Raw genomic sequence first — 13,591 nt, 5'->3', positions numbered from 1 at the left:
AGGGTCTGGAGGGAGATCTCCTCGCGCTTGATCGGCGACAGTTTGAGGGAGGCGGGAGGTAGGGGAGACAGGGCGAGAGTGCCACAAGGCCGATCGAGATGCGAGGGTGCTTTGGGGTCCGAGCGGGTGTTGCGCTCGTCGGATCGCCTTGTAACGAGGGTAATCCTCCTCGATTGATCGGGGTGTCCGATTTGGGCACGGCTGCTGCTCGCAACGGTGGAGGATAGTCTCAAGGCCGTCTGGGATGTAGACGTCGATGAGATCCTGTGAGTCGAATGCGTGGATCTGGCCCTGACAAGCAGCCACGGTGGATGGGGGAAGGACGGGGAGGTGTGCATACTACAATGGCCGTGCTACACTAGCTTACGCTACGGCGCCTGAGAAGACACTAGGGCTCGCAGTTCACGTGGGGCCCAGTACTGCTTTTGACTATTATGCAGCAGGAACCTAGTCCACGCGTCCGTGAGGACAAGTACCGCCCACTGAAGTGCAGGTACTGAAGAGTTCGTTCCCTTGGTGTTGGCGATGTATGTAGGCTATCTACGTATTGTAATGTATCATATGGGTGCGCACCACCCGACCTATGGGAAAGGAAAGTGAGTGTATGGGTTCCGAGAGAACGCCGGTCGCTTGTGGAGTTTCGACCTAATATCGCGACTTGAGGTCGAGCGACAGGGGAATATCTGGAAGCGAGGGGTGTTCAACTGGTTCTCACCGAAGCGATGGTGAGCAAGGCTCAAACCTAAGGCTAGGGACAAGTAAATGTATTGGTTAGTAAGGTAAGAAAGGAATACAAGTGAGGGCTTACTGACCTAGGGACAAGAGGTCGAAACTGAGGTCCCTAGGGCAGCAGAGGCCGGTTTATATACATGGGGAGATTAGGGCAGGCTGTGCGCGTTGGTCCGTGCGCAGCTGGTCCGTGCACAGCATGCTGATGCGGCCCTGGGGGCCGGTGAGTCAGAGCGGCTGTGTCAGCGGAGCCCGAGCTGTGCCGTGCGCTGCCGCCCCATCTAATCTAATCATACAGTAGATAACGATGCGTCCATATCGGGCAGGTAGTACAGAGGTCGCGGGTTTGAGCCCACGAAAAGGAAAAAATTAAAAAACGGCTAGATGCCGTACCAACTCGTGACAGCCGTGTTGATTGTCCAGTAGATGAGCAACTGCGAGATGAAGTGGTTGCATTCGACCACCGACTTCCCATCATATCGGAGCGGGAGGAGGAGCTTCAGCATCTCCTTATCAGGGACGGCAGCAGGGGAGGACATTACCGGCGGTGAGGGGGACGAAGGACTGCCCGCGGGCGAAGGCGACTGTTGTGACTGGCCACCGGGTGAACTTCTCGAGGAACGAGTGCTTGAGCGGCCTCGCGGCGGCGACGGCGGTGAAATCAATTGAGGAAGCCCGGAGGTGGGGTGACGTAGGATAGGGACTGAAGTCAAGGCGGTGACCGCTGATGACGAGCCGGCCCAAGAATGCGGCGGAGTGTTGCGGGGCTCGGTCTTGGGAGACCTTTCCAACCGCGGCCCCAGGGAGGACTGGGGGATCGCTTGAGGGGTCGCTGAAGGCTGTGCGACTGCCTCAGTTCCTCGAGGGAGATGGGGATCTCCTCGCGCTTGACCTGTACTGGCGACAGGTTGGGGGATGCGGGTGCCTGGAGAGGCAGGTCGAGATGGGACAGGAGTGACATGACGAGATGTGGATTGCGAAGTACCAGCGTACCGGAGTGCGGGGCCGCTGGGGTGCTGGACTCATCGGATCGGTACGTAGCGCCCTTCGTCGGTGGTAATGGACTGCGGAGTATGATTAGGGCACGGTTGTCGGTCACAGATGAAGAAGGGAGCTCGATTCCCGTTGCTTTCGGGGTCGTCGCGGGAGACATCGACTTGCTCCTGGGTGTCGAAGGCGTGCTCGATTCGAGAGCAGTCAAAGAATTCGTCAGCCACGGTGATGGGGGGAGGAAGGGGAGGTGCACGTGCTACGAAAGGCCGTGCTAGACTAGCTCACACCTACGGCGCCCAAGGTAACACTAGGGTTCGCAATTCACGTGGGGCCCAGTACTGCTTTTGGCTAGTATGCAGCAGGAACCTAGTCCACGCATCCGTGAGGACAAGTACCGCCCACTGAAGTGCAGGTACTGAAAAGTTCGTTCCCTTAGTGGTGGCGATGTATAGTATGCTTATCTACGTATCATAGTGTATAGTAGGGGTGCGCACCACCCAACCTATAGGAAGTGAATGTGAGTGTGTGGGAGTCCCGATGGAATGCTGGCAGCTATGGGGAGTTTCGACCTAATGTCACGACTTGAGGTCAAGCGACTGGGGAAACCTAAAAGCTGGGGGCGTTCGACTGGTTCTTACCGAAGCGATGGTGAGCAACGCTCAAATATAAGGCTAGGGACAAGTTAGTTAGTATTGAATAAGTAAGTAAGTACATGGGAGCTTACTGACCTAGGGACAAGAGGTCGAAACTGAGGTCCCTAGGGTAGCAGAGGCCGGCTTATATACATGGGGAGATAAGGGCAGGCTGTGCGCATTGGTCCATGCGCAGCTGGTCCGTGTGCAGCATGCCGACACGGCCCCGGGGGCCGGTGAGTCAGAGCGGCTGTGTCAGCGGAGCCCGAGCTGTGCCGTGCGCTGCCGCCCCATCTAATCTAATCGTACAGTAGATAGCGACGCATCCATATCGGGCATGTAGTACAGAGGTCGCGGGTTCGAGCCCGCAAAAAGGAAAAATTAAAAAACGGCTAGACGCCGTACCAACTTGTGACAACTGGTCCGTGCGCAGCTGGTCCGTGCGCAGCATGCTGACGCAGCCCTGGGGGCCGGTGAGTCAGAGAGGCTGTGTCAGCAGAGCCGGAGCTGTGCCACGCACTGCCACCCATCTAATCTAATTGTACAGTAGATAATGACACGTCCATATTGGGCATGTAGTACATAGGTCGCGGGTTCAAGCCTGCAAAAAGGAAAAATTAAAAAACAGCTAGACGCCGTGCCAACTCGTGACAGTCACTCATTTTCGCTTCAGCTCTCCTGCCAGATACCAGTTATGCCGCAGGGACTTTGAGTTATGTAGTTCCAATTGTCATGATACAGAGGGGAAGGTGTTTCCATCGGGACATGATATTGGCATGGCTGTAGCAGATCACATGGTGTCGGAGAATCATGCATCACAGTGAGTATGGATGCGACATATCGAGCTTCAGTGAAAGGTGGTGGTTAGCTTGCAACCAACACTATGGTAAGTTCAGCCGGCCATCAGCCGGCATGTCCCGGCCATCAGTCGGCAATCGCTAGCACGCTTAAAATGCTGTCTTACGGTCCGGGGGGCGTGTATTGAAGCAGACCTTTAAAGAGCATCCTCTGACCATCAAAAAGGGTGCTCTATTGCAGGCTGCCTAGGGGAGATAACCGTAAGACAGCTCTTCGATTAGCAGACGTCAGATAAGGATACCCGCAGCCCGCGCAGGTTGAAGGAATTATCTACTCTGCTCACAGGAGTATTGGGGGTTATGAGACTTCGCACCGTATCAGGAGAAGCAAGAGGATGTCTATTAGGCTCGTTCGCGAGCTGTACTTATACTACGTAGGTACAGTGCTTTGATGTATTCTAAGGGGATACAGTCAAAGCACACGCTTGGTCAAAACGATCGCAAAGCGGTCGCGTCTAAGCGGATGTGGCGCAGGTTGCCCTGGGCGCGCAAAGCGCAAACTACAACAAGGAGACTATATTCACGCTGCGTGGAGTATAAATTCCCGTAATTAGAAAACAAATTGAAGAGCCAGTAGGAACAACGCGAGTCACGCGACGAACGCGCTCGAACGCGCTCGAAGCGACGCGCCCATTGACACGTGCCGCATGACGAGCAGCGTGCCCGACTCGACGTCGCAATATAAAACCCTGCGACCGACAGCGATCTCTTAGTTCCCTTCCCGACCCACAGCCACTATGTTACGTATTCCTATATCTCGACCTGCTCTCAAACGTACTGCCGTATTCCCCGCCTCCTATGTCAACCATCCTATCCTTCGTACATCGCAAGCTGCTCGCAGATTAATTGCAGCATGTCTTAGACAGCCACTTGTACCCATTATCACTGCGCGGACATATGCGCAAGGTCCTCCAAGTGGCTCTGGTGGCGGTTTCCCGTCTTTTACAATGCAACCTCAACACCAAAAGGGAGACGCGCTGAAGGAATACGTGAGTTGCTCGTCCTTACTGGACGGCCGGCGGCTGTGCTGAGTCCATTGGACTACCAGGCGGCCGTAAGGACCGTTCGTGCTCCTTTTCGGACTCCGGCAGCTAGTCTTGGTCTCAGCGCGCACTCGGCCGATCAGCACCTCTCCTGACATAGCTCTCATCTGGAATTGTTTGATGTGTTTTAGAGTGTTGATCTAACTGAACTGGCACGGAACGGCAAACTTGACCCCACAATTGGCCGAGATGAAGGTGGGTCGACTCGCTATGTATGTCTACGCTGACGTCGTCTCATATTACGCCTGCAGAAATTCGCCGTACAATACAGAGTAAGCAGGGGACTCCCTTGTGGTATATATAGAGCTCTGATAATTAAATCACACAGTTCTGTCCCGTAGGACGAAATCCAACCCAGTAGTATGTACTTGACTTCTTAGCCATATAACATGCTAATATTTTTGAGTTCTAGCTCATCGGGCCCCCCGGTGTCGGCAAAACTGCTATCCTCGAGGGTCTTGCGAGTCGTATTGTCGCGAAGGAAGTACCAGAGGTGAACTCTCGCTCTAACGAGAAATATTGCGGTGTTAACGTCCCTCCATAGTCCTTGCAGAACAAGCGCGTCCTCTCGATAGACTTGTCCGCAATCATGGCAGGCTCAGGTATTCGCGGACAGTTTGAGGAGAAGTTTAAGGCCCTCATTCGTGACATCGAGGAACAGGTACGTCCACGTATCGTCGTTGCCGTTTATAAGTGCTCAGAACCGACCAAATAGGCCGGCAATGTAATTTGCTTCATTGACGAAGTCCGTGAGTACAACCTTACCAAATACATGGGCCGCGTTTACTCCGCTGACATCAACTTTCCAGACACGCTGTTCAACCTGGGTAAGGCGGAGGGCAGCATCGACGCTGGGCAGATGATTAAGCCTGCATTGGCGCGCGGTCTGCAGCTTGTTGGCGCAACAACACGTGTGTACTTGTCAGTCGCAGACTCTTCATAGGCTGACATTGGCGAATCAAGCCGATGAGTACCGCAAGACCATCGGCAAGGACGCCGCACTCGAACGTCGCTTCCAGCCCGTACAAATCGAAGAGCCTACCGTCGATGCGACCATTTCAATCTTGCGGGGACTGAAGCCGCGCTACGAGGTGCATCACGGTGTAGGCATCTCCGATGGTGCGCTTGTCACTGGTAGGCACTCTTCGTCTCCAAGCGCTGTCACCGCATACAGTCGCTCATGCGCCCCTGTAGCGGCCGTGTACAGCGCGCGCTACATCTCCGAGCGTTTCTTGCCGGACAAGGCGATCGATTTGGTAGACGAGGCAGCGTCAGCCTTGCGGCTCGCGCAGGAGTCAAAGCCCGACGAGCTCGAGGCGCTCGACCGCGAGATCATGACGCTCGAGATCGAGCGCGAGAGTCTGCGGAACGAACAGGATGTGTTCAGCGTCGAGCGGCGCAACAAAGTAGAGGAGACGTTAAAAGCGAAGCGCGAGGAGGCGGAGCGCCTGACAGCGGCCTGGCAATCAGGTCCGTAGGCTATCACTGTTTAGAGTGTGCCACAGCGGACGCTGATGACGTATATTTAATGCAGAGCGAGCGCGGCTGCAGCGCATCAAGGATCTGAAGCAGCGCCTTGAGGAGGCGAAGGTTGAGCTCGAGATCGCACAGCGGCAGGGTCAGTATGAGCGTGCGTCGCAGCTGCGCTTTGCAACTATACCCGAGCTCCAACGGCAGTTGCCCGCGGAGACGGAGCGCGCACAGGGCGAGAGCGAAGCACAGGGCCCTCTGCCGATGCTGCACGACCGCGTGACGTCGGACGACATCGCGCGCGTTGTTGCGAAGGCGACAGGCATCCCTGTACAGAACTTGCTCAAGGGCGAGCGAGATAAGCTCGTGCATGTGCGTAGTGACTTCCTATATCCGATTACTGCCTTTGGACAGTGGCTCATTGGGATTTTCTGGCGTGTAGATGGAGGAGACGCTCCGCCAGCGTGTTGTCGGGCAAGACCACGTCGTCGCTGCTGTCAGCGATGCTGTGAGAATCTCGCGTGCGGGACTGCAAGCACCCAACCGGCCTGTGGCATCCTTCCTGTTCCTTGGACCAACTGGCGTAGGCAAGGTGCGTCGGTCATGTGAGGCCGTCTGGCCGCAGTACTTACCATCCTTGAGGACAGACGGAGCTGTGCAAAGCTTTATCGGCATTCTTGTTCAATGACGAGCAGCGTGGATTGTAAGTGAACTGAATACATCTGCGTTAATGCACAATGTCTCATCTCCATGTCATGTAGGATTACTATCAACATGTCTGAATATCACGACCGTCACACGATGTCTCGCTTAATAGGTGCTGCTCCAGGCTACGTCGGTTTCGAGGAAGGAGGGGCGTTACAGCTATAGTTTCCTGTATATAATCCGTACTAATGATTCCCGTTACAGGTCAATTAACTGAGGCTGTCCGCCGCAAGCCGTATGGTGAGCATCGTCTGAGAAAGATTTGCATGAAGTGATACCGGATTGACTCATAACACGCTATTAGCTGTCATTCTTCTTGACGAGCTTGAGAAGGCGCACAAGGTCAGTCGGCGTCCTTGATAGGATGGCTCAGCAAGGTTGACTGTTACTCAGGATGTCGCGATGCTTTTACTGCAAATTCTTGATGAGGGCAGCATCACCGACTCGCAAGGTACCTGCTTATTGAGTAATCCATGCCATCTCGCATTCTGACAATGCCGATGTACCGTTCTAGGTCGCAAAGTTGACTTTAAGGTATGCATCTCGTCCGGGGCGTGTGGTGTACATCATTGCTGAGAATCCGCAAGAACACCATTATCTGCTTAACCAGCAACCTGGGTAAGCGATGCTGCAAACTTTACTCACATTGTTAAGATTCACCATCCAAATTAGGTAGCGACATCCTTGCGCATAGCTCTGCGTCAGACGAGAATGGCATAGTGACGACAGAAGCACGCGACGAGGTGCTAGAGCGCACAGCAGAATATTTCCCCCCAGAGCTACTGAACCGTCTGGACTCGATGCTCGTCTTCAACAAGCTCTCGCGCGAGTCCATCCTTCAGGTCGTGTCGCTGCGCCTCAACGATGTCGCGGATAGATTGAGCAGCAGGAGGATTCAACTCGATGTGGACGATGCGGCGCGTGAATGGCTTGCTCGACAGGGCTATTCTGACATTTATGGTGCACGCGCTATCGCACGAGTTGTGCGGACAAAGGTGCTCTTCCCTCTCGCGCAGAAGCTGTTAGCGGGAACCATCAGGTACACACATCTATTCCTCCGATTGCAGCTTGAGGCTAATCATTTCTCGCAGGGACGGTGACCTTGTCACTATTCGAGCCAGCAATGACGGGTCAACACTAGATATCAAGGATAACCATTCACCGGACGCGGACATTGGGTCATCGACAGCAGTAGGACCACTCACCGACAGCGAATCTTCCGCGTCATCCTAAAGAATCCTTAAGGCCAAAAGTTAACACTACTCAGTCGCGCACATTGTACCTGTAATATATTCTAATCTGCACAGGATACTGACGCAGAAAACTGTACATCATCTAGTCATATCTAACCCCCACTCCGTGGATGCATGTAGCCCTAACAACTTCACGTAAAATATCGCATAATAGCATAGAACATGGAAATATATCGCAGCACTGGCAATGTCATGAGGGTCCTGGCTGAGCCATCTTCTTATTGTTAATACGATTCCTCTGTGGCTTCGCATTCTTGCCTGGGATTTGTTGGCTGCTGTCTTGGGGCCTCGGAATCGCTGTAGAGGGCATATTCTTGTCATTCTTCGGCTTCTTTGACTTTCGTGGCCGACTTGCAGCTTGTGCAGTAGAAGAAGAAGCCTTCTGCTCTTCTTGCAGCCGTGCTTCTGCCGTGGCCCACCACTTCAAGAAATCTTCCTCGATCTGTCGTGCACGTTCTTCTTCCTGTATGTGGACGAGGGACCTCTTGTCCTTAGCCGGATTGTTCTGCTCCCGCTGCAACTCCTGGATAGCGGCAAAGGACATGGCGGAAGTGGATGACGATGCCTGGACAACCGGCTGGACTGGCGGCGGCGTCCATACACTTCCGCTCCTGAAGTGTATATGCATCAGCAAAGAGCTCGCCGAGAAAGCGTAGAATTACTCACGACACACGCCGGATGGCCGAAGGTGATGATTTCGACGGCGCAGACTGCTTCGTTGGGGTGATGACGGGACCCAAGCCCGGCGGACGTGAAGCCTTCTTCGGAGTCGTCGGCGGAGTCGTAGACGCCTGCGGCCGCGAAACGGCAGGTGCTCGCTTCGCCACAAGGCTCGCACTCGCATCGGGACGGCTGCCACCTGCAGCCGTATTCGGTGGGGACGAACCAGGCTTCGCAGTACTGGGAATCCTCCATGAAGAACCCGACACGGTCCTCGGCGTTGCGGTCGCCGTAGGCGGGATGAGTGGCTTGAGAGGCTTGCTACCGTCTCTGGGCGGTGTACCCCGCGGAGTAGGTGTCGCACCGCCGCTAGACACACGGGCAACAGGGATAGGAGCGGGCCTCTTGGGTGCCGCAGCCGTTTCGGCCTCGGCCATGATGGCTTTCATGTCGACTCTGCAGAAAAGCATACTTAGGGACGCACCCGCAAAACAATCTGCGTACGTACCGGGGAACGACCGAGGTCGCCTTCCAGCCACCGACAGGCTTTCTTGGGCTATCTGCTGGGACAGCCGAGATTGCCGGTGGCTTGCCCGGAATGGGCGTAACCGGGGACGCGTCCGGCTCGTCCATGAGGAAGAGCTCGTCGTCAGCGGGCATATTCGCCGCTGGCTTGGCGGTTGCTTCAGGGCGAATCAACGGGCTTCCAGGCGCAGACGTGGCATGGGCCGTTAGAGGGAAGGACCGCATCGGCCCAGGTGGAGACAGCTTGGCCGAGTCCCGATCGCCGAGAGCGCCCACGCGGGGATTGGGGACGATCGTCTGCGGGATGTCCTGCAGAGCGAGCCACGCGCGGTGCGTCTCCATCGCGGCGTCGACCAGCTTGTTCGAGCGGGAAACCGGGTACTTCTCCAGCTGGCGCCGCCGGATGAAGGCCGACAGCTGCTTCACGAGGTTGCCGCGCATGTCATCGAGCATCCTGCTCTCGAGGAGCGTCTCCGCGTTGACCGCCAAGTAGTCGTGCACGGCGTCGACGAGCGCCGCCGCGTTGTAGTGCGACGCGTCCGACAGCACGGAGCACGCATTCCAGACGGACACATACTTGAGGATCACCGAGCAGCAGAGTAAGATCAATTGGTCGATCAGCAGCTCATTCTGGGATGCAATGCTGACTCAGTTGCGCGCGTCGTGGCGAGCAGAGAAGCGACGCACCGCAGCAGACAGCACCTCGAACATGAAGTCCAGCATCTCGTCCACGGAGTGCACCTGCTCTAAAGCACGTCGTCAGCGAACGCGGACCGCGACCGCCCATCCAGTCGCACTCACCCAGCACGTCGAACATCTCTTGGTCCCCGTCACAGCACAAGAAGCGCGTCACGTACTCCATCTCGCGCCAGCGGAGGTGCTTCAGGTCGACGACGACCATGCCCTCCGGCGTCCACCGGTCCCGCGTCCAGTCCTCGTCGTCGAAGAACGTCGCAAAGAACGACGAGCGCGCGCGCAGGATCGTCGAGTGGGCATACACGTCCCTGTCCGCGAGCCGCAACACCACGTCCGGCGCGTCCGGCGAGCGCGCCAACGCGGGGCCCCAGCTCTGACTGGCCTCGAACAGCCGGCGCATGTCGCCGCCCATGCTCGGCTTCGGGAGCCGCTTCACGGGCGCGTCGAGCACATCGGCGAGCAGCGGCAGCTGGAGCATGCGCGCCAACGCCTTCAGCTCCGCCTTGACCTGCTCGGGCTTGCTGCCCAACCGCACCAGGCGGCGCCCGACCGCAGGGCCCACGCGGGGGTCCCACAGCGCCGGGGGGTCGTCGGAGTACAGGTACGCGAGCAGGATGAGCACAGACAGGGGCTGGCACCCCGCGAACCCGAGCTTCGCATGCGTGCTCGCGCTCGCCTCCGCGGTGAGCAGCTCTGCGGTGAGCAGCGCCGCCGTGTCCTGGACGGGCGTCCCGCTGGCCAGGAGGTGCCGCAGCGGGGCAGAGCGCGCTGCGAGCACGACGCGGTGCGCGGGGAACTCGCAGGCGGCCGAGCCGACCTGCACGAGCAGGTCGGCGCCGAACGGCATCCGCCCGTCATATAGGCCCGCCGAGTCGCCCTGCTCGCGCATCGTCTCGAGCACGCCGCACAGCAGCTCTATCTGCTTGATGTCCCGCTGGATGGCCAGGTCCTCACCTTCCTCGTCCAGCTGGTCATCGGGGTCCGAGGACACCTCTGGCGGCTTCCCGTGGTCGCCTGTGCCATTGACCTCCGGGCCCGCCGCCTCCCGCGTGCGGTGCCGCATGTACGGCTGCACCTCTGCCATGTCCTGCGCGAGCGTATGCCCTGCCACCTTGATCGGCGGGGGCCGGTGCTCGACGCGCAGCGCCGCATATGAGCCCGTGGCGTTCGCGTACACGCGCACCGCGCGCTGGATGTAGGGCACCTGCTGGAACTTGAGCGCCCTGGTGCCTGCGCCCTGGCCTGCCTTGGCAACGCGCGCGCGCACGAAGACATGCCCGGACTCGGTACAGACGATGAGCGAGCCGTCTGCGCCGAGCGCCACGTCCTGTGGTCGACTGTCAGATACAACACCCAAGAAGGACGAAGGGAACCCGTGTGCACGCACTCTAACGGCGGTGACCTTCTTGCGCAGGGCCCAAACGCGCTGCGGGACAATCGTGTTCCTGCCCTTGTTTCTGTCTGTGCCAGAACTGGCATCGGAAGGCGCCGGCACCGTGAAGGTGAACACCTCCCCGTTCGTGGACAGCGCGGCGATGGTATTATCGCAATTAGTGATCTTCCTGATGCTCGTGTTGTGCACAGCCTGTGGGGGCCGGTATACGGTAATCTCAGAGGGAAAAGCATGTGCAGGGAAGCTGGGGACGACAGTGAGATGTCTGCTGCCGTGAGTGAGGCTCGGGAACAACGAACGTACTTTACTTTGGAATGCCTGTCGTTCCAGAGACAGACGACGTCATTCGTCACGAGTAGACAGACCAATGCATTGTCCTGTAGCGTCAAAAGGTTATTCAACGGGCCGAGATCAAGATAGCGTTCGATTTACATACTGTAATCGAGACGGAAATAACAGGCTGCGACACTTTGGTCACGACCCTGGGCAGCACCTGAACGGGCTGAGCGGATTTATCGTATCCTATTACCTCATGAGACCTGCGACTTTCCCATGCAGGCCTTGGACTAGAACTCACCCAATTGGCCATTGTTTGTCCCCCATGTATATACCTCGGCCTCCGTCCAGCATGCGGATGCTGTCTTACAGGCCGCGACACCGAGCACGCGCTTGTTCTTCAGCGGACCCGCTACCTTCCGGGGCGTCGCCTGTATCGGCTCCTCCGAGCGCCCCAAGCCTCCAGCACTTGCGGGCTGGTCGACGACATACCCCAGTTGCGCGAATCGATTCAAGCCCCAGCTGAGCACCTCGCCAGATTTGGTGAGTGCGAGGGTGTGGTCCTGTCCCAGCGCGATAGAGACGATGGTGTGGGACAGCTGGGGCAGCGGGACGAGGCCATATTGCGTGTGCTGGCCTGGGCCAAGCCTGAAATGGATGGACGGTAAACGATGAGCGTCCAGAAAAGGAAGAACTCTGCGGTGCTCACCGTCCGCCGTTCCCAAAACCGCAAACACGCAGATTGCCTCGGTCTTCCGAGGTGATGACGGCTGTCACATGCTCAGACATGCGAGATAAGACGACGACGATCGCGGAATGACGTACCTGTGTGAAGCCTCGACATGGCAGCGTCCCCGACATGGATGGAGGAGAACCGCACATCGATATGCTCGTTCTCCGGCACGTCCTCCGGCGGGCGTATGACGACCTGCTCAGGAAACAGCCTATCGTCGCCGTTCTCCAGGCCAAGGGTCGCATTCCTGTTCACACCCCATGTAAACAGGTCCGCAAAGGTCGTATCATCTGTGTCGGGCTTCGTGCCCTCGAGGGTCGAGTTGTACAGGTCAAATGCGGTGTAGCCCTCACAGTCGCGGACAGAGGGGTCAATGTCGGTGCGCTGGAGGAGCACCACCGCGGTGGCAATGTTGCCGTGATAGAGGGCACGGTGCAGCGCCGTCCAGTGGCTCTCCTTGTCGGGGAAGTTGACGAGGATATCAGGGTGCGCGAGGAGCATGCGGACATACTCAGTCGCGGCGGGGTCCTGGGCGGCAGCGGCGAGGTGGAGGACGGTCCTGCCCATGGGGTCGCGGGCATTGACGTCGACGCTGGACCTGGCGCCGAGTGGACTCTTCTTGTTCCATGACTTTCCGCCGCTGCTGCTCAGCCCGCGGGTAGAGGACTGTGCGCGGGCATTACTTCCGCAGGTATCGAGCTGACGCCGGAACGCCTGCTGCTGCCGTAGAAGGAAGTAGACATGAAGCTGGCTCATACACTGAGGGATGGGTGAGACTTGACGACCCAGTAGGAGTCCTGATGACTCCTAGGCTAGATCGTGTAGTCCCGGTGGTGCTGCACCTGCAAAGCAATGCAGTCTATCGGAGGCCTGCGAGAGGGTGCTGAGGAGAGAAAGGTGAGTATTTATTGGTAATAAATTAGAGGCTAGGGGGAGACGCAGAGACGCAGGCAATAAGTAGGATGTGGATGAGTGGTAGAGCTCAAGCCCATGTTTCTCCACTGGGCGACCTCCGTCCCGACGATCGACGCACGTGCCATTAGCCTAATATATCGTCAATGGGCGCTCATTTGCAGGCTGCTTAGTAAGCCCACCGACTGCCCATATGACGTCGCCCGCTATGGTCGCATCGAGCCGGTTCGCTCAGCGGCTGGCGCCATGGTTCAGAACTAGGCTTTCACAGCCCCTTATGCAGATAGAGAGAGAGGAACGAGTTTGCAACTGACCTCTGCCCGCAGCTCAGATGCGCGCATTCCGGTTTCCGTTCCTTCTTCCCTCACAACACGTGCGTCAGGTATAATAGCCATGACGTCGCCGCCCACGCCCACGTTCGACGTCCAACTATCAGACAGTGCCTCCCTGGTGCATGTCGGGCTTCGCTCTGCCAGGTCTTTCAGCGGCGCCCTACAAAGCTCCTTCTGTCTTTCTGCCTGCCGCCGTCGGTCCGAGCATCTGATTAAAAAATGCTGTCCATGGAAACCCGCAGGCACTGGGCGGTATTTATGCGTGTGTGTTCGATATGTCACTGATGGTCTAATGGGGTGTTAGGCATCTCCGGCATGTTGTTCTTGCTTGGACTATCGTATACTACTAGTGTTGATGCGAAAGCAGCTATTGTATTAGACT

General features: G+C 57.3%; 4 protein-coding genes across 4 annotated transcripts; 2 read left to right on the top strand and 2 right to left on the bottom strand.

The window, feature by feature from the left end:
• Window positions 1–1,882, bottom strand: POSPLADRAFT_1102030 (hypothetical protein; the record flags this gene model as incomplete). Its single annotated transcript, XM_024483224.1, has 4 exons — window positions 1–339; window positions 809–812; window positions 1,123–1,654; window positions 1,723–1,882. Coding segments are annotated over 4 exons (1,035 nt in total), but the record flags the coding sequence as incomplete, so codon positions are not given.
• A 442-nt stretch (window positions 1,883–2,324) lies between these two features.
• POSPLADRAFT_1105812 (hypothetical protein) lies at window positions 2,325–2,601 on the top strand (the record flags this gene model as incomplete). The annotated part of the gene is made up of 2 exons (XM_024483282.1): window positions 2,325–2,403; window positions 2,492–2,601. Coding segments are annotated over 2 exons (189 nt in total), but the record flags the coding sequence as incomplete, so codon positions are not given.
• Window positions 2,602–4,101: 1,500 nt separating this feature from the next.
• On the top strand, window positions 4,102–7,870 carry POSPLADRAFT_1168754 (hypothetical protein). Its single transcript, XM_024488025.1, has 20 exons — window positions 4,102–4,200; window positions 4,386–4,449; window positions 4,506–4,526; window positions 4,583–4,614; window positions 4,667–4,747; window positions 4,799–4,915; window positions 4,970–5,003; window positions 5,064–5,165; window positions 5,218–5,388; window positions 5,449–5,724; window positions 5,789–6,096; window positions 6,167–6,316; window positions 6,372–6,427; window positions 6,486–6,581; window positions 6,702–6,771; window positions 6,823–6,880; window positions 6,944–6,963; window positions 7,017–7,047; window positions 7,102–7,468; window positions 7,521–7,870. Exons 1-20 carry the CDS (start codon window positions 4,159–4,161, stop codon window positions 7,660–7,662), a joined length of 2,238 nt encoding a protein of 745 aa, XP_024341375.1. The 5' UTR covers window positions 4,102–4,158; the 3' UTR covers window positions 7,663–7,870.
• A 2-nt stretch (window positions 7,871–7,872) lies between these two features.
• POSPLADRAFT_1073959 (hypothetical protein) lies at window positions 7,873–12,721 on the bottom strand (the record flags this gene model as incomplete). The annotated part of the gene is made up of 11 exons (XM_024482655.1): window positions 7,873–8,293; window positions 8,349–8,798; window positions 8,851–9,497; window positions 9,555–9,613; window positions 9,669–10,890; window positions 10,951–11,200; window positions 11,260–11,333; window positions 11,393–11,478; window positions 11,534–11,880; window positions 11,942–12,002; window positions 12,058–12,721. 11 exons carry the CDS (start codon window positions 12,719–12,721, stop codon window positions 7,873–7,875), a joined length of 4,281 nt encoding a protein of 1,426 aa, XP_024341374.1.
• Between the last annotated feature and the right edge of the window lie 870 nt (window positions 12,722–13,591).

This window comes from Postia placenta (assembly GCF_002117355.1).
Source record: "Postia placenta MAD-698-R-SB12 unplaced genomic scaffold POSPLAscaffold_4, whole genome shotgun sequence".
Lineage (NCBI taxonomy): Eukaryota > Fungi > Basidiomycota > Agaricomycetes > Polyporales > Adustoporiaceae > Rhodonia > Rhodonia placenta.
The sequence above is the reverse complement of the archived record's forward strand: the minus strand, read 5'-3'. Positions and strand labels throughout refer to the sequence as shown.